The sequence below is a fragment of the Cetorhinus maximus genome, chromosome 9 (genome assembly GCF_964194155.1).
Source record: "Cetorhinus maximus chromosome 9, sCetMax3.hap1.1, whole genome shotgun sequence".
Lineage (NCBI taxonomy): Eukaryota > Metazoa > Chordata > Chondrichthyes > Lamniformes > Cetorhinidae > Cetorhinus > Cetorhinus maximus.
This window is the reverse complement of record NC_135887.1, coordinates 29,757,311-29,775,604: the sequence shown is the minus strand read 5'-3', so window position 1 is coordinate 29,775,604 and position 18,294 is coordinate 29,757,311. Positions and strand designations below refer to the sequence as shown.

The following is an 18,294-nucleotide window of genomic DNA, read 5'->3' as shown; positions in this document are numbered from 1 at the left end:
GCCGATGACGTGTTCCTCCTGCCCTTTCACTCAAGTGTGGACCTTGACAGTTCCAAGAGATCATTTGAACACTGATATTTCAATTAGCTTTACTACGATACTTGCAATTAAAAATTTTTAAAAAGGTTTGAGTTCATCACAAAGAGTAATAGATGGAAGAATCGGGTCAATGTCTGATTTCATGATGAACTCAATCAGCATAGCGGGGAGTGGAAACTCAACCAATTACATTGTTCAAACAGAGAATCCGTTATTTATTCAAGAATAAAATCGAGGAGGTGAATTGATGGCCATTTTGTTTTGAAGATATGGTTTCTAGTTTTTCCCCCAATTCTGTTTTCCTTTGCTGTTCCTCGTGTGGGTGAGAGATTGAATAAATGAGCCATCCCAACTCTTTACCAACTCCACCCTGAAACATACTGCCTGGTGAAGGAGTGTCCCTCGGATTTTCCTTTGCTAACCGTTTGGGGATGTGCATGGTCATGCCTCATGCTCTCAAAAGGCAGCACTGCAGGTAGGGAATTCAGAGGAGGGGACTGAAATCTGAATCCCTGTTGGAGTTCCTGTACCAGCACATATCTGATGTTAATTTACAGCCTTTTTTTTTAAACAGAAACTACACTTTATACAGAATTTGTCAGTACTGAAGGCTCTGAAATTGGAGGGAAATGATACATGTATCCCGAGACTGTTCACTATGATCCTCCTCCTGCTTCAGGTACCATGCTGTAACCATGGTGACCATGACCTTCCATTGGATTGGTCCATGATTATCCTTGGCAAAGTATGCAGCGGTCTGACAATGTGTACGGCTAAGAAACTCCCACTCTTTCAACCTGCCATCAGGTGTATAGGAAGGATTTACAGGCTAATAAGCAACCTGTTTGGCCAGGTTATGAACACAGCTTCTGTGGCCATCAAGTCCTGAAATGGGACCTGAACCTGGACTTTGTGGCCCAGAGGTAGGGATGCTGCCCACTGCACCACAAGATCTCTTGTCCACTATAATAAATCAGCCGCTTTCTCTAATGTGCCTCTGTACAGAAATGAGTCAGAGGAGAAATAAAAGAGACTGGAATTCATTGAAATACATCATGCATACAATATAAATAGCAAAGGGTTCAACCACATAGTAGGCCACTCAGCATGAATTACTTTAGATAAAAGGTCACAGCTGAATGACTGAGCTACTTGCCTCTTTCAGAAGCTGATGGGATGCTGTGCACTTTTTGTTTTTTTTTCAGGTACCAGTATTCTTCACATCATTGCACAGGGAGATCTACAGACTTGACCAGACACAAGAACCTTGAGAAAGCTGGTAAACTCAAGGAAGCTACTGCAGTACACACCTTGTAGAGATCCTGAGGGAATCTCTCCTCCACACTTTTAAAGAGCTGCCTGAAGGTGGCTCTGATCATAGAAGGACACTGTTCCACGGAGCTCACAATGGCTTCAACCAGCTCAGTCAGGTAGGACTGCAGACACTGCGCACTCTGCTGAATGATATCCGCCTCAGTCTGATATCGATGGAGCCCTGAACAACTGCAAGGAAGATGTTGTAAAATATGATATACGATACTGTCATGGCACATTGTGGTTACACCTCGGGGAGGAGAAACTGTCACAGAGAATAGATGTTGAGTGACTCACTGCCCTTCTGTGGTGCCTATGTTTCTCCCAACAGGTTGTCCATGCACCTCTTGCCACTACACAGCAACTTATGCTGTGTAGCTTGATGAATGATGATTGAGGTATAGAATATAAGCACAGGGAGGTTACGCTGGAACTGTATAAAACCTTAGTTAGGTCACCACTTGAGTACTTGAGTATTCAGTTCTGGTCACCTCATTACAGAAAGGATGTAATTGCACAAGGGAGGGTAGGGAGGAGATTTACAAGGACGTTGCCAGAACTGGAAAATTGCAGCTATAAGGAAAATTGGATAGGCTGGGGTTGTTCTCCTTGGAACAGAGGCAGCTGAGGGGAGATTTGATTGAGATTACAAAATTGTGAATGGCCTGGATAGAGTGAATGGGAAGTAACCATTTACTTTAACAGAGAGGTCAGTGACTAGGGAGTATAGATTTAAAGTGATTGGTAGAAAAGATTAGAGGGGAGATGGGGAAAAATTATTTCACCCAGAGGGTTGTGGGGGTCTGGGACTCTCTGCCTGAAGGGGTAGTAGAAGCAGAAACCCTCAACTCATTTAAAACATGGCTGGATATGTACCTGAAGTGCCGTAACCTGCAGGACTAAGGACCAAATGCTGGAATTAGTGGTTCGTTTCTCAGCTGGCAGAGGCACAATAGGCTAAGTGGCCTCTTGCTATGCTGTAAACTTCCTATGGGCAGGATTTTCCCTTCATCAGGCGGGCGCGGTGGCGGACCCAGGAGTGGCCACAAAATGGACCACTGCCCGTGATCTGGCCCGGACCACGATTTCACGCTGGCTGGACAGTTAATGACCAGCCAGCGTAAAATGTGTGCTGAGACCCTCAGCGCTGCCTGGGTGGGGGCAGGAGGAGCACGAGCGCGGAAGTCTGCGCGCGTGTGAGGGGGAGCGTGGACTGACAGCTCCCTGAGGGCACAGAGCTGCCTCAGGGAGCTGAGGAGTTGGACACTGGCCAATAAAGATTTTACAAATGATACAAACATGTCCCCACACGTGACTCAGTTACACGAAGTTACATGTTGAAAATGATGTCGAAATTTTTTTTTAAAAAATGACTGCTGGATATCCCATCCCGCCTGTGGATGCAGTTTCATAAAAAATCCAAAGGCCCCCTGCTCGGTCGATTTGCCTGCCCGCCAACCATAAGGTAGGATGGGCAGCGAAAAATAGCATTTAATTATTTGATTAAGGGCCTTATTAGGCCTCTTAATTGTCAGCGGGCGTGCTGAAACATCGCCTGAGTGTGTGACGATGTTGGGATGCTCGCCCCGGCCACATCGCGCGTGATTTTACACCCAATCAGGTCGGGCACGCGCCAGCCTGCAGGGCGTAAAATCCTGCCCTATGGTTCGCTGATCTCTTGCAGGTCTTTTGGAATGATACTTTCCACACTCTATCAGCAGGGACCATCTCTGACCCTGGAATCGGGACAACAAGCACAGCACCTGCATCACAAATACAGTATAACCAGTTCTGTAAATCTGATCTAAGGGGGCACCTGCAGGTTTAAGATCATAAGAAATAGGAGCAGGAGTAGGTCATTTGGCCCATCTAATAGGCCTGGCTACTCAATGCCTCAAGATGAGAGCCATCCCATAGAGGGCACCACCTCCATAATGAAAAGCAGTCTTTAATGTGAAGCATTTCTCTCACTTTAGTTTGTCTCCTTCTTCTCTGTTTGATCCCTTTTATCCTCTCTTCCCCCTCTTTATCTAAGGACATAATTCGAGATGTGAGGACAGTGTAAGAAGATAAAGAGAGAAAGAACATGAGAAAGAAAAAGGAATGAAGGAAGTAGGAGAAAACACAAGGGAGATGAACATGAATGAGAATACAAGAGAAAACAAGACAGCGGAAGAGTGCAAAAGGGACAAAATAAGAGGGAATACACGATAGACAGGACATAGAGAGAAAAATGAAATAAAGAACCCAAGGGAGAGAGAGCATGAAGTAAATGAGTTACAAAGTATAATGAATAAAATATGTACGTGGGCAGCACAATAAAAATGATTGCAGACAGTGTAAAATATTCCACAGAAGGAGTAAAACTGGTCGAGTGATTGACACATATTACATATACATCAGTGCCACTTATATGTTTGGTTTACATGGATTGCTTGTTATTTGGGGCCCGAGAGTGCTAAGGCTTTCTTAAATCTGAAAATATCACTGCTTTGATTTAGTTTCAACACCTGTTGTTCTGTAACAATTTCTCAGAGAATCGAGGATATAGACAGCCTGCCATAATGGTGCACACAGTTTTAGCCTTCTCTCTGCCAAAGGGAAGTGATTCATTAAAGCACACACCAGACAGGGACACGCTGACTCAACAGGCAGGGTGCAGAGAATTCATTCATCAGTCGGAGTATAAAGTGAGAATGTGTGGCATAGTGGGCTAGCCTGCTGTGCTTTCATCTTCGTGACCTGAGTCTCAACTCATCCATGACCGACAGAATGATTCTCCCTCTGCCAATTATTAAAGATACTACGAGAAATGAGTTGGGTCATATCATCGCCATTCCCAAGAGTTAACTATCGACAGTTTGGCACAAATTGATTGCAATTTGACTTTCTTCACATTCACAGTGACTGGTACAGATAATGGAGGGGAAAAAAGACTCATATTTTGCAGTAATGGAATGCCTCAAAATTCAGGCTTTTCTTTAGATCTTCTCTTGGGTTCGAGACGCGCTAACCACCCGTGTGAACAGCCGCAGCATCTTACATGAAGGGGTGAGCTGGCCAATATTCAGCTGAATAATTGTACAGCCTCCAGGTGTAGCAATCGTAATTTCTTGTGAACTGAACTGGGTATCGGAGTCTTTCGCACATGGTATGTGAATCACTCCAATCTTTTTGAAATCAGACTGAGAAACAAGTTGATAAAATGAGGTCCAATGCAAATTTTGTTGGATTATTTCACAGCAAGTGAACATACAGAGCACCAGGCATGATCAGACTGAATAATGCCAATCGGTAAAACTGGCTTTGCATAATAATGCAAAATAACAAACACTCTATGCTCCCCCACGTTAGTGGATCATCTTGTTTGACTTAACTAACTTCTAACTACCCTCTTGCATTCTAATATTCTGAGCCTGGTGAATGCTTGACTTTTTTCAGCTCTCTGTTTAAAATTCTGCCCATGTCTTTTTTTTTCTTAATCTCCCAAAGTTCACAGTCTGAAGGGCAGACGCTCCATGGCAGACAATCCCCACTAAGTGCCCAGGATCAAGCACCTCCCATGCTGCATGTGAGGCACTTATTGATCATTAATTCATTACTTATCAGATAATGTGCGGCTCTACAACTGGGGAGGTGTCAGCTGTGGCTCAGTTCATAGCACCCTCACCTTTGAATCAGAGGGTTGTGGGTTCATGTCCCGCTCCCGGAAACCAAGAACTGTGATTGTACTCGAAAGAGTTGCAATCTGTGACTGTTGATAACTCGAAAAAGTTTCAAACTCATCAGCATTTTGACCAGGCCCCATCTCAGTGCCTTCCTATGTAAACTTGTGTGAATACACTTCACATTAAAACGCAACCTTTAACTGGAACTCTTTCCCCCAGATCCTTCCTGTGGAAAAATAGGCGAATAAACCTCAAAACGTGACAAGATCATTCTCTGAGTTTGTGGTTAAGGTACAAGATGAAAATAAAGAGAGTGAGGAGACAGAGAAGATTCTGGTTTTCACAGTAATGAAGAATATAGGTCAACCAAGAAGTGGCGAGTTCTTCAAAATTAAATGGAACTGTTGGCGGGATTTTACGGTCCCACCCAACGAGGAACCGGAAATTCCTGCCCAAAGTCAACGGACCTTTTGCTGCCCTGTCAAATTTTCTGTCCTGCTCGTGATGAGTCCTGCAGCCGGTGGAATCTGAAATTCTTGCTCTGTAGAATGCGAGGGCACACTCAATAGGTGGGGCACCAAACCATGATTCTAAGTGATGGGGTGTCCACCATACTCTTCAATGCAATGTAGTGGCACTGAACAGAATCCAGGCGTCTCCACATGATAGAGTACAATGAGGAACTGTCATCTCTTGGCCTACTCTAATGTGCCTCATAGTGGCTGGCTCAAGAACTCAGGTATCCCAAGAAGGCCTGGGAACTTTGCTTGGGAGGCCAACATCTGGAAGAGAAGTTTAGAGGATTGTTACAAAAAAGAGGCTAACTTAGATTTGGAAGAAATTCTCTCTATGGAATAAATTAATATTAGTTCAGTAAATGCTGAGTTATGGCCTTAAAAAAAAAGCCACATAGATTTTAGTTTCAGGATAAAATCTTAATTTAGGCCAAAAATGAAGACAGTGCGATTTGATAGATAAAAGACTCAGAGGGGACAATGGATGGAGGTATCAGCTGTAGCAATCTTCCACAGCATAAGACAGGGAAGGAAGCTTTCTTATACTGTGCTTTTGCTACCTTCTGTTTTCTAGAAGAAGTTGGGGTTATTTTGGAAAGATAAACTCCCCAGGGGTAAAATGCTAAATACAGCAGCTTTGAGCAAGAATTAGCTTTACCAATAAGAGCAGTACAGGTTTTTGAAACACTGCTGTCCGTTCGCAATGAACCCAGATCCAAGCACCGCGTCCTAATCCACCATTCTTGCAAAGTACCACTGTCCTGCTCAGATAAATGCAGTCTTTGTGAATGTTTCATGGATTTATGGTGGTCTCTGAGTGGGCTAACTGGCTGTGAAAACAAGTGGTTGACCATTACCCTGCTTCCCTGAATTCCACTTTATTTGGGTCCAGCTCCACATACTTTTTCTCTTCAAACACTCGGTTTATGGTTGGTCCGAGGGTATTGTGCAAATATTGCATCCCAGCCACCTGTAGCATTTAACAGACAAACAAATAATTAAACAACAGAGACAACAGCAAATCAGTCATAATGATCATTTTGTTCCTCATTTTCCCAGATTCCTTTTTTCCTTGATTATAGAATCATACAGCACAGAAGAATTAGGCCCATCGCGGCCATGCCAGCTACTTACAAGATAGACTATACAATGCGGGATTGGATATACAATACCTAATTCATCCCACTCCCCTGCTCTTTCTGCCTAGTCCTGTAGACTTTTCTTTTCATGTATACATAGAACTCCCTTTGAAAACTATTACTGCATTGAATCTGCTTCCACCAGCCTTTCAGGCAGTGCATTTCAGATCGAAAAATCTTGCTGCATGAAAGAAAATTCTCCTCAACTCCTTTCTGTTTCCGTTCTCAATTATCTTAAATCTGTATCCTTTGGTTACCAACTCACCTGCCGGTACAAAAATGACACAGTAATGAGTTTGAGGGACATTCTTAGTTTCTCTATCAAAATCATAACTTTAAACACCTCTATTAAATCTCCCTTTCATCTTCTCTGCTCTAAGGAGAACAGTCCCAGTTTCCCTAATCTCCCCACATAACTGAAGTCCATCATCCTGGGTTTCATTCCAATAAACCTTCTCTGCAGCCTTTTCAAGGCATTTTTAGTTTGAGATGCTCAGAATTGGTCACCCTGTTCCAACTGAGGCTTCACCAGTGATTGAACCACTGGGTACAAAATAATTTCCCTTTCTGCTAGTAGCTCCACTGCACATACCCAATCCCATATTATGTCCTAAATACCCCTTATCCCATACCTCCCTTACCTGCATTGCCTCCTTTCCTGAATGCCTCATTTGAAACTCTCATCCTGATTTAAATGTCCCTCTCCCCCCTATCTTGGCCTCCTGGCCCCCTCTCTCTGTCTCACCTTTAGTAGCAGTCTTCGACCAACTAAGGCTTACTCTTTGGAAGACTTTCCAAAACCTCTCTACCTCTCTCTCCTCTTTTAAAAACCTCCTCAAAATCCATTCTCTTCGACCTAACTTTCAACACTCTTTCCCTCGTATCAGGGTAATTCAGCCCATCCTAGAGACCCTGAAGGACATGGATGTGGGTGAATTATTTAAATGTATCATTCAAAGATTGTACCTCACTTTAAAAATCAGGGATCCCCATCTTGCTCTTTTCCATTTTTCTGTTAATTAATTTGAATATTTTTGTTCAAACAATGAATGTTGATGACATTATCGAGGTAAACTGACTAAGTTGGGGGATGGATATTGAGGTACAGGATCCAGAGGAGATATTTTCTCTTTGTCAGATTCAAATCCATGAAACTATAGTTAAAATGGCACTGCTGTACCTCATCTGCCTCATCTTGCTGGATTAATTTTGAAAACAATAAGAAAAATTATATTGCCCTCCTGTGAATTCTTATAATTATTTACTGTACTTCTTTGCAGGAACCTTCTAATGGATTCTCCCCCAGAATATCCTCCATATGCATTGCCATGTCATTCTATAGGCTACCTGAATGCTGTACACTGGACTGAAGAGATTTTGTAGAATTCATACTGGAATCTCCTAATCTCCCACCATAACTTTGGGCAAAAGCCAAAGAGAACCCAGTAAGAATTCTGGAAGAGGATGTTTCTCTGTTAATCAAGGAACCACAGATTCTGAGAAGATAATATGTTAGGGAATGTTATAGTGAAGAGCTACTCGACTGTATCTGGCCTTTGTATTGAACTTTGGGTAATGTGATGGGTACAGCAATAGCCACCTCAAGAGCTCTGCTGCGACCAGCAGTGCTGAGTATCCAGAGGTTTTATGCTGCCCCTATATCCCAATTAAGAATATGTAGGCATGGGATAATGTGCAACTACAAAATCATTTCTTCACCCCTCTCACTTTCATTTGAGCCCACTCCAGTCCATGGAATGGAAATGTAAAAGATCCCTTGGCACGATTCAAAGAAGAGCAGGGGAGATCTTCCAATGCCCTGGTCAATAATCATCCTTCAACAAACAGTGCCAGAAGCAGATCAAAGGGGAGTTTAACTTCATGCTGGTGGTCATAATGGTGAAATGTGCCTCTTGCCCACTTATTGCCGTTGTGAAGCCTGACCATTTTGATGCCCGGGCATCAGTTATAAGCTGCCAGTGAACTACAAGCACCAGACAGCTGCAATCCCCCGAACACCCCCAAACCCCACCCTGCACCTCGGCAGCTTGGCAGGATGTCAGTCAGCTCCTGTGCAAAGATGGATGACAATCCAAGGTGAGGGAGGGATAGTTGATCCCACCTCATCAATGTCCCTGCTCCCGGCTGTACCTGTACCTGTACCTGCACCTGGCTGTACCTTCACCCAGCTGTACCTGCACCCAGTTGTACCTGCACCCAGCTGTACCTGCACCCAGCTGTACCTGCACCCAGTTGTACCTGCACCCAGTTGTACCTGCACCCAGCTGTACCTGCACCCAGTTGTACCTGCACCCAGCTGTACCTGCACCCAGTTGTACCTGCACCCAGTTGTACCTGCACCCAGCTGTACCTGCACCCAGCTGTACCTGCACCCAGTTGTACCTGCACCCAGTTGTACCTGCACCCAGCTGTACCTGCACCCAGTTGTACCTGCACCCAGCTGTACCTGCACCCAGTTGTACCTGCACCCAGCTGTACCTGCATCTAGTTGTTTTATGCTGTCATGTGAGGGAGACAGTGGTGTAACGGTAACGTCACTGGACTAGTAACCCAGAGTCCCAGACTAATCCGCTGGGGACATAGGTTCAAATCCCCAACACAGCAGCTTGTGGAATTTGGAATAAGTGGTAAAATCTGGAAATAAAAAAGCTGGTCTCAGTAATTGTGACCATGAAACCACTGTCAATTGTCATAAAAACCCATCTGGTTCACTGATGCCCTTTCAGGAAGAAACTCTGCTGTCCTTGCCTAGTCTGGCTACGTATGACATCAGACCCACAGCAATATGGCTGACTCTAACTGCCCTCTGAAATGGCCTAGTTAAAGGGAAATTAGGGATGGTCAACAAATACTAGCCTTACCAATGACACCCACATCCCATGAAAGAATAAATTTTTTAAAAAACACATTTTGATGTGGTTTTACTGACTCTGCAGTGACCATGTAGATGGTCAGCATATAGCTTTTCTTGAAACTATTTATTAAAAACTATTGACAAAGACCTCATGATAAATACATGGTTTCCTGTGGACACAGGCTATTCTGCATCTTGCTCTCTGGGCACCGCCTTCTTTTTTATGGTTTCTGGCAAATTCACGCCTATTTAGTGTATTACTGCCACCTGCTGTATTGGAGGAAGAGGTGCAATGCAAATAAAAAAACCTAAATTCTATGCACTAGTCCTGTGAAATATAAAGTCATGTTGCCTTTTTTAAAAGTATCCCTATACCCAAATCTAACTGTACACCCTTCTGTTGTAAATTAGACTGCATAGTTCCCTTATCATCTGCAAACTTAGTACCGTGTAATAAAACATGCTCCACCGGTTGCAGGAATCGTTCCTCACACGCCTGACTCAAACCATCAACGTGTTTCCATATTAAATACAGAGACTTATTTAACCCACAGTGCCCAATGCTAACCCTGCTCATAATCACCTCATCCTTTCTACACTTCCCATTGAATTTACCAAATTGTTTTCAGTCTGATATAAATGTCATCCTTTCTCATCCATATCCCACTTTTGTTGCCATAATGCATATAGTTTATCCTCAATAATAGATTTAATTTCCGTCTTCCCTAATGAAATCTCAATATCTGGAATCAAGCGATTTATAGAGCTTTTAGCCAACGAACCTGCTGCCTCATTCCCTACCACACCTTTATATGCCGGCATTCATAAAAAACCCACCACAATACCCAACTGTTGTATGTTATACAATAAATTAAAAATTTCAAAAATAAAATCCTGTCTGGATTCAGACAAAGAAGATTGGATGGAGACCAATGCTGATGATGAATCTGAACAAATGACGACTCTCAATGGTTTTACCTCCACTAGCCACTTTAAAGCCAACATAACTGCCATCAACTCAACTGAAAATACTGATAAATTGTCAAGATAACCTTTTAGCAATCTTAACATTAAATTCAGGAATAAAAACTGTTGAACCTGTCCTTCCTGTCCCGTTATCTATATATTCTTTTACAAAACTAGTCAAATTAAAACCTATACTATTTCCTTTAAGTTTGTCCAGTATTGTAAAATCAACCTCTGGATATTGAAAGTACCAGGGTGGAATTACTGACCAGCATGCCTGTATGCTTATATTAAAAACTTGCAGGTTGGACTCTTCCACTAAATCACTTAGTTTTTTCCCAAAAAATTTCCCCCTTATCTGCGATCTGTGCTCCAACTACCTTGAAGGAAACATTTGGTTAAATTGTTGTCTTTCTGCCCTACCAAGTTCACCCAATAATTCTAATCCATCCTCCTCAATCCAAGAGGCATTTCTCCATTCTCCACCTGTAGAGCTATTATTGGAGAAGAAATAAAAGCACCAAAACAAATTCTCAATGCTTGAGACAGCATTACGTCCAATTTATACAATAAGGTTTTTGCAGCTGATCCATACGCCTGGCATCCATAGTCAATCACTGATCATATCAGTGCTTGGTATATTCGTAATAAAGTTCCCTTATCCGCTCCCCAATCATATCCAGCAATACATCTCATTCTCTCTTGGAGCCTCTTGGTCATCTGACTCTTGATGTCATGCTTTCATCATCGTTAACATCATTGCCTCATTAGCATAACCATTAACCCTTTACTCTACACCAGTTGTACCTGTTCCCAGCTGTAATTGTGTCCTGATGTATACAGTTATCTATTCATAGATGTTGAAACATATATTGTGAACTGTCTAATCCATCACCATGGAATATCCTATAAATATTAACAATGAGGCCGCTGCCCTACTATCAAAGAGCTTTCATCCCAGTCTGCATCTTACCTTTAAAAAACATTCCATGGATTTGGAAGCTAACGAGTTATTACGGAATAAAGTATTTGGTTCACCTGAAAAAGACACAAAAAACAGAAAAGCATCATTTCAAAATGAATGGTAAATTCTGTCCTTTCTCAACCTGCAATAAAATCCTCATCTGAATGTTGACACTCTTCCTAATTTGTTCAATCTCAACTGCTTTTTGGATACAGCATATTTCCTATGGTTAGACCTGGAAAGCTATTTCTGCAATCGCCTACATAACAACAACGACTACACTTTAAACATGAACTGTGTTGGGACGTTGTGAGGATGTGATAAGGAGCTATGTAAGCTCTCGCACTCTCTCAGGAACTCAGCTATCAACAGTCACTCCACTGACCGACAACTGCTAACACTGGTTATCAGTAAGGACTGGAAGCAGATTGAAGTGTTGAGCTGTATTGATACTGAAACCTTCAGAGCAAGGATTGTGCAATGAGCGCTGTTACCCCTGTGCTCTCATTTTGGTTCGATTTCTCAGAAGGGGAATTTAGGCGGGAGAAATATTAATATATGATGTATCCAAAATATTAGGTTATTCAGTAAGAACAGCATTCTGACATTGAAAGGAATAATGGTTTCTTGCAAGCCATTTTACCAGGTCTGACAAAACATGTACATGATGTTGTATTAGCTATATATGTAAGCAGTCACGCATTATGAACATATTCCAGTGCAGAATCTTGTAGGAACTGAATCCATTTCACTCCACCCTCTGGCCAGAGAAAATCCTTTAAAGCATTTGCCTTGTATATACACTGATTAAGAAAATTTCTTACTTGTTCTGTCCAGTTCCAATTTGATCACAAAATCTAAGAACTCTTTCGCCAGCCCTTGCCCCAGGAACAGCTTAACCAGATTGGTTGCGACCTCTTGTCTGCTTTCAGCGGTGGTGACCTCATCGATCAGTGCCAGCAGGTTCCCCTTTCCACCCTAAAGGGGAAGAGAATATGATCATTACCTATCACACTTTGTGGAGTGAGTGCAGAGTTCCTACCACTTGGTTAATGAGCGCAACTTATCATTCACAATGTTTAAATACTTGTCCACAGATAAAACTGGTGGGGTAGGGGGGCGTGGGTGGCGGGGGGTGGGTGGTGGTGGGCAGGGCTAGGGTCAAGATGTCTTGACATGATGGGGCATGGGTGACTAGTCAGAGGTGAATCATTTGTGTTACGGAATTGGACTGATATGCTAGAAGAGCTCAATTTGCCTCTTAGGGGTAGGGATTTTTAAAAATTCTTTCTTGGGATGCGAGTGTCGCATTTGTTGCCCATCCTTAAATGTCCAGAGAAGATGGTGTTGAACCGTTTTCTTAAATCGCTGAAGTCCATGTGGTGTAGGTACACCCACAGTGCTGTTAGGAAGAGTGGGGGGGCGGGGCCCACTCGCTGACGAGTAAAATGACGTGGGATGACGTTGGGCGGAACTCCCGACCTCACCCCGCCTCATTTCAATTTTCAGGTCGGCAGGGGCTCAGCTCAATTGAGGCCATTGACAAAGTAATTAAAGTAATTAGTGGACCTGCCCGTCCAACCTTAAGGTTGGAGGGCAGGCCGGGAGCCTTGGCGGGCATTAGAAAAAGTATGAAACCTCATCCATGGGCGGGATGAGGTTTCATGTAGGTTTTTAAAAATGTAATAAAAGTGTCTTTGAAAGTGATGGACATGTCCCAACTCATATGACAGTGTCACATGAGGGGACATGTCAGGGAAATTTTTGTTTTCCATTTTTAAGATTTTTTAGTGTGGAGCCGATCTCCCTGAGGCAGCACTTAGCATGCGCGAAAGAACGCAGTCCTAGCCCAGGGAATCCCACTCCACCCACACAGGGAGCACATAGCGCTTCCTGGCAGATGTCACGCTAGGCGGGCCAATCCGTAAAATGGCGGCGCACCCCCAATCAGGGCCGCCGATCGGACCACGCGCTCCCAATCGGGGACGCCGATCGGACCACGCGCTCCCAATCGGGGACGCCGATCGGACCACGCACCCGCTCCTAAACTTCCCCCCCCGATGGGGGGAAAATTCTGCCCCAGGATTTTGACTCAGTGACAGTGAAGGAACAGCAATATATTTCCAAGCCGATAGGGTGTGTGGCTTGGAGGGGAACTTCCAGGTGGTGGTGTTCCCTGCATCTGCTGCCCTTGTCCTTCTAAGATGGTAGAGGTTGCAGGTTTGGAAGGTGCTGTCCTAGGACCCTTAATGGGTTGCTGCATATTGTATATGATACATACTGCTGTCACTATGAGCCTGTAGGGAGAATGAATGTTGGAGGTGATGGATGGGGTGCCAATGAACCAGGTTGCTTTCTCCTAGGTGGTGACGTGCTTCTTGAGTGTCGTTGGAGCTGCAGTTATCCAGGTAAGTGGAGAGTATTCCATCACATTCCTGACTTGTGCCTTGTAGATAGTGGACAGGCTTTGGGGAATCTGGAGGTGAATTACTCTGCTCAGATTTCCCGCCTCTGACCTGCTCTTGTAGCCACAGTATTTATATGGCTGGTCCAGTTCAGTTTCTGGTCAATGGTAGCCTCCAGGATGTTGATTAAGCTAACAGAATCTTTGTTCAGGAGATTAAATAGGTTGAGTGAACCAGAGCAGAACACACACGGGCCTATCGATAAATGGGTTTGACAAAGTGAATGGTCCTTTCTCATTTTATTGTTGTGTGTTTTTTAAGACCTCATCCACCAGAGAGGCTTAATGAAGTACTCTGTTCATCGACGTAACCACAGAAAGCTTTGTAAAAATCATTTGTAAATATGCCTTTTACATCTTGTTTGTTTGACTGGCAGCCCATCAGCCACATTCCCACCTTCCACCACCAGGTGCACTGTGATGGCAGCACAGTAACTTACCAAGGCTTCTTCAACAGCACCTTCCAACCCAAGACCTCTACCATCTAGAAGAGCAAGTGCAGCAGATGGATGGGAGCAGTATCACTTGTAAGTTCCCCTCCAAGCCACATACCACCCTGATTTGAACATATATTGCCACTCCTTCATTGCGACTGGCTCAAAATCCTGGAACTCTTTACACTGCATTGTGGGAGTACCTTTACCACGTTTCTTGCAGTAGTTTATGAAGGTAGCTCACCACCGCGTTCTCAAGGTGAAACTATAGATCTACAATAAATGCTGGCCTAGCCACTATGCCTCGAATCAAAAAGATTCCACGCCATTACATCAGTGCAAACTGATAATATTGCTGAAACATTGAATAATATTCTCATCACCTTCTTCATACACACATGAGAAGCGCTGTTGTCACTATGTATGGAGAAAACACACACGTTTTTGTTAATGCATTTACATCATCATGACAAATAGTAATCAAAGTGGCTCCTCTCCTCAAAACCCCCTTTCTCTGAAGCTGGCTCCATTTCCTCACCCTGAAGAGAAAGCTGGAAGGTCTCAAAGTTTGTTGTAAGAAGATAGTAACACAACCAAATCTGTTGGTGCTGTTTCCTTGGAATGGGTATAGCACAGCTTCTTTAAACTGCTTGGACTCCTGTAAGTTTCCATGTTGGTTACTTTGTCATTATTTGCTACAGTGAAGCAAAAGGCGTGAAGATATACAACAGCTGCCTTGATAAGGTTCCTGATTTATTTTTATTCATTCATGGGGTGTGGGTGTTGCTGGTAAAGCCAGCATTTATTGCCCATCATTAATTGCCCTTGAGAAGGTGGTGGTGAGCTGCCTTCTTGAACCGCTGCAGTCCTTGTGTTGCAGGAACACCATCAGTGCCGTTAAGAAGGGAGTTCCAGGATTTTGACCCAGCGACAGTGAAGGAACGGCGATATATTTCCAAGTCAGGATGGTGAGTGACTTGGAGGGGAACTTACAGATGGTGGTGTACCCATCTATCTGCTGCCCTTCTCCTTCTAGGTGGTAGAGATTGTGAGTTTGGAAGGTGCTGTTGAAGGAGCCTTGGTGAGTTGATGCAGCGCATCTTGTAGATGGTACACACACTGCTGCCACTGTGCATTGGTGATGGAGGGAGTGAATGTTGAAGGTGGTGGATGGGGTACCAATGGTGTCAAGCTTCTTGAGTGTTGTTGGAGCTGAACTCATCCAGGCAAGTGGAGAATATTCCATTACACTCCTGATGTGCCTTATAGATGGAGGACAGGCTTTGGGGAGTCAGGAGGTGAGTTACTCGCCACAGGATTCCTAGCCTCTGACCTGCTCTTGTAGCCACAGTATTTATATGGCTGGTCCAGTTCAGTTTCTGGTCAATGGTAACCCCAAGATGTTGATGATGGAGAATTCAGCGATGGTAATGCCATTGAATGTCAGGAAAGATGGTTAGATTCTCTCTTGTTGGAGATGGTCATTACATGGCACTTGTGTGGCATGAATGTCACTTTCTACTTATCAGCCCAAGCCTGAATGTTGTCCAGGTCTTGCTGCATTTAGACATGGATTGCTTCAGTGTCTGAGGAGTCGAGAATGGTGATGAAAATTGTGCAATCATCAGTGAACATCCCCACTCCTGACCCTATGATGAAGGGAAGGTCATTGATGAAGCAGCTGAAGATGGTTGGGCCCAGGTCACTACCCTGAGGAACTCCTGCAGTGATGTAATGGGACTAAGATAACTGACCTCCAACAACCACAACCATCTTCCTTTGTACTCGGTATGACTCCAATCAGTGAAGAGGTTTCCCCCAATTCCCATTGACTCCAGTTTTGCTAGGTCTCCTTGATGCCACACTTGGTCAAATGCTGCCTTGGGATCAAGGGCAGTCACTCTCACCTCCCCTCGGGAGTTCAACTCTTTTGTCCATGTTTGGACCAAGGTTGTAAAGAGGTCAGGAGCTGAGTGACCCTGGTGGAACCCAAACTGAACGTTAAACTGAGTAAGTGCCATTTGATAGCACTGTCAAGGACCAGAACAGCTTGGCTAGGGTTGCAGCTAGTGCTGGAGCCTTCCATCATCTGTGATGCTGGAGACCTCAGGAAGAGGCCAAGATAGATCATCCACTCAGCACTTCTGGCTGGAGATTGTTGCAAATGCTTCAGCCTTATCTTTTGCACTGATGTGCTGGGCTACCCCATCATTGAGGATGGGGATATTTGTGGAGCCTCTTCCCCCAGTGAGTTGTTTTATTGTCCATCACTATTCATGACTGGATGTGGCAGGACTGCAGAGCTTAGATCTGATCTGTTGGTTGTGGGATCGCTTAGCTTTGTCTCTCGCATGCTGCTTCTGCTGTTTGCAATGCAATAGTCCTGTGTTGTAGCTTCACCGGGTTAACACCTCATTTTTAGGTATGCCTGGTGCTGCTCCTAGCATACCCTCCTGCACTCTTCATTGAATCAGGATCGATCCTCTGGCTTTATGGTAATGGTAGAGTGGGGGATATGCTGGGCCATGAGGTTACAGATTGTGGTTAAGTACAATTCTGCTGCTGCTGATGGCCTGCAGTGCCTCATTGACGCCAAGTCCTGAGTTGCTAGACCTGTTTGAAATCTATCCCATTCAGCACAGTGATAGTGCCAAGCAACATGATGGGGGGTATCCTCAATGTGAAGGCGGGACTTCGTCTTCTCAAGGACTGTGCGGTGGTCACTCCTACCAATACTGTCATGGACAGATGCATCTGCAGCAGGTAGATTGGTGAGGGTATTTAAGCTTCAAACACATTGTTGTGGATCTGGAGTCACACGTCGGCCAGGCCAGATAAGGACGGCAGATTTCCTACCCTAAAGGATATAGTGAACCAGATGGGTTTTTACGATGACCGTTTCATGGTCACCATTAGAGAGATTAGCTTTTATTTGCAGACTTATTAATTGAATTTAAATTCCACCAGCTGCTGTGGTGGGGTTAGAACATTAGCCTGGGCCTCTGGATGAGTAATCCAGTAATATCACCACTACACCACTGTCTCCCAAAACTTCCCTTCTCCTTCAAACCACTGGGGCTCAGATGACTGTCAACAGTTCGAATGTCACTTCCCTCATCTAAGGCATAATGCAAACAACAGCAATGTATCTTACCCAAAGCAGCTGTTATTTTTATGGTATACTGTCTTCATTTTTTGTCAATTGTCCCTATGTGCATTTTGTTTCTTTCATCCTGTTCCTTATCCACCTAGTCTAATACTTTTGCCGCCAAGAGCAAGAGGTTGAAGATCCCAGAATGCTGCCAAAGCTGCCCCAATCTTTTCCCTTTCTGCCCATTCGGATGCACTGCAGTCCCTACCCTTGCACCCTTCTCATTTCCCTCTTGTGTCCATTGTTAATCGTGTGACGATACCAGCCTGCAGTAATCACAGCATTAAAGCCTCAACTTTTAATCAAGGTCTTCACAGCACCATTTTGAACTTAACCCAACACTGGTTTTCACTTTAGTTTTACAAACAAAATAATTTATGTCCGATCAAGTGAGCAAAAGGATGTAATTCAATCTCCACATGTGAACGAGATCCATAAAGTACTCGAGCTTTGTTCTCACAGTTTATGGTATCATCTGTATCCCTGGAATAAATTACAGCCTCATTACTCGCTCCTCCTGCATCCTTAAATCTGTGGAAAAGCTTTGGACTCAGGAATCAACTTATCACTGAAGCGCCCCATGGAGACGCAAATTCAGCTCATCAGTGAGAGAGACGCCAGGAGCCGGCATGCTTTGAACAAGCTTCCCTTTCACACAGAATTTATCACCATTTAGCAGAGAGGCAGCTTCCTTCAAAAGTCTAATGGGAAAGGAGGCAGCAGCTCACTCACTCCATCAATAGTTCACTGGAGAATATTCCATAG

General features: G+C 44.0%; 1 protein-coding gene across 1 annotated transcript in view; it reads right to left on the bottom strand.

Moving 5' to 3' along the window:
• Window positions 1-18,294, bottom strand: part of rasa4 (RAS p21 protein activator 4) — a 243,581-nt gene that overhangs the window by 22,012 nt on the left and 203,275 nt on the right. Inside the window, exons 10-13 of the mRNA XM_078548425.1 lie at window positions 12,305-12,458; window positions 11,490-11,554; window positions 6,394-6,506; window positions 1,350-1,542 (exon numbers count right to left, since the gene is read on the bottom strand). Of these exons, the coding sequence (XP_078404551.1) occupies window positions 1,350-1,542; window positions 6,394-6,506; window positions 11,490-11,554; window positions 12,305-12,458 (525 nt within the window). The remainder of the gene's footprint in view (window positions 1-1,349; window positions 1,543-6,393; window positions 6,507-11,489; window positions 11,555-12,304; window positions 12,459-18,294) is intronic.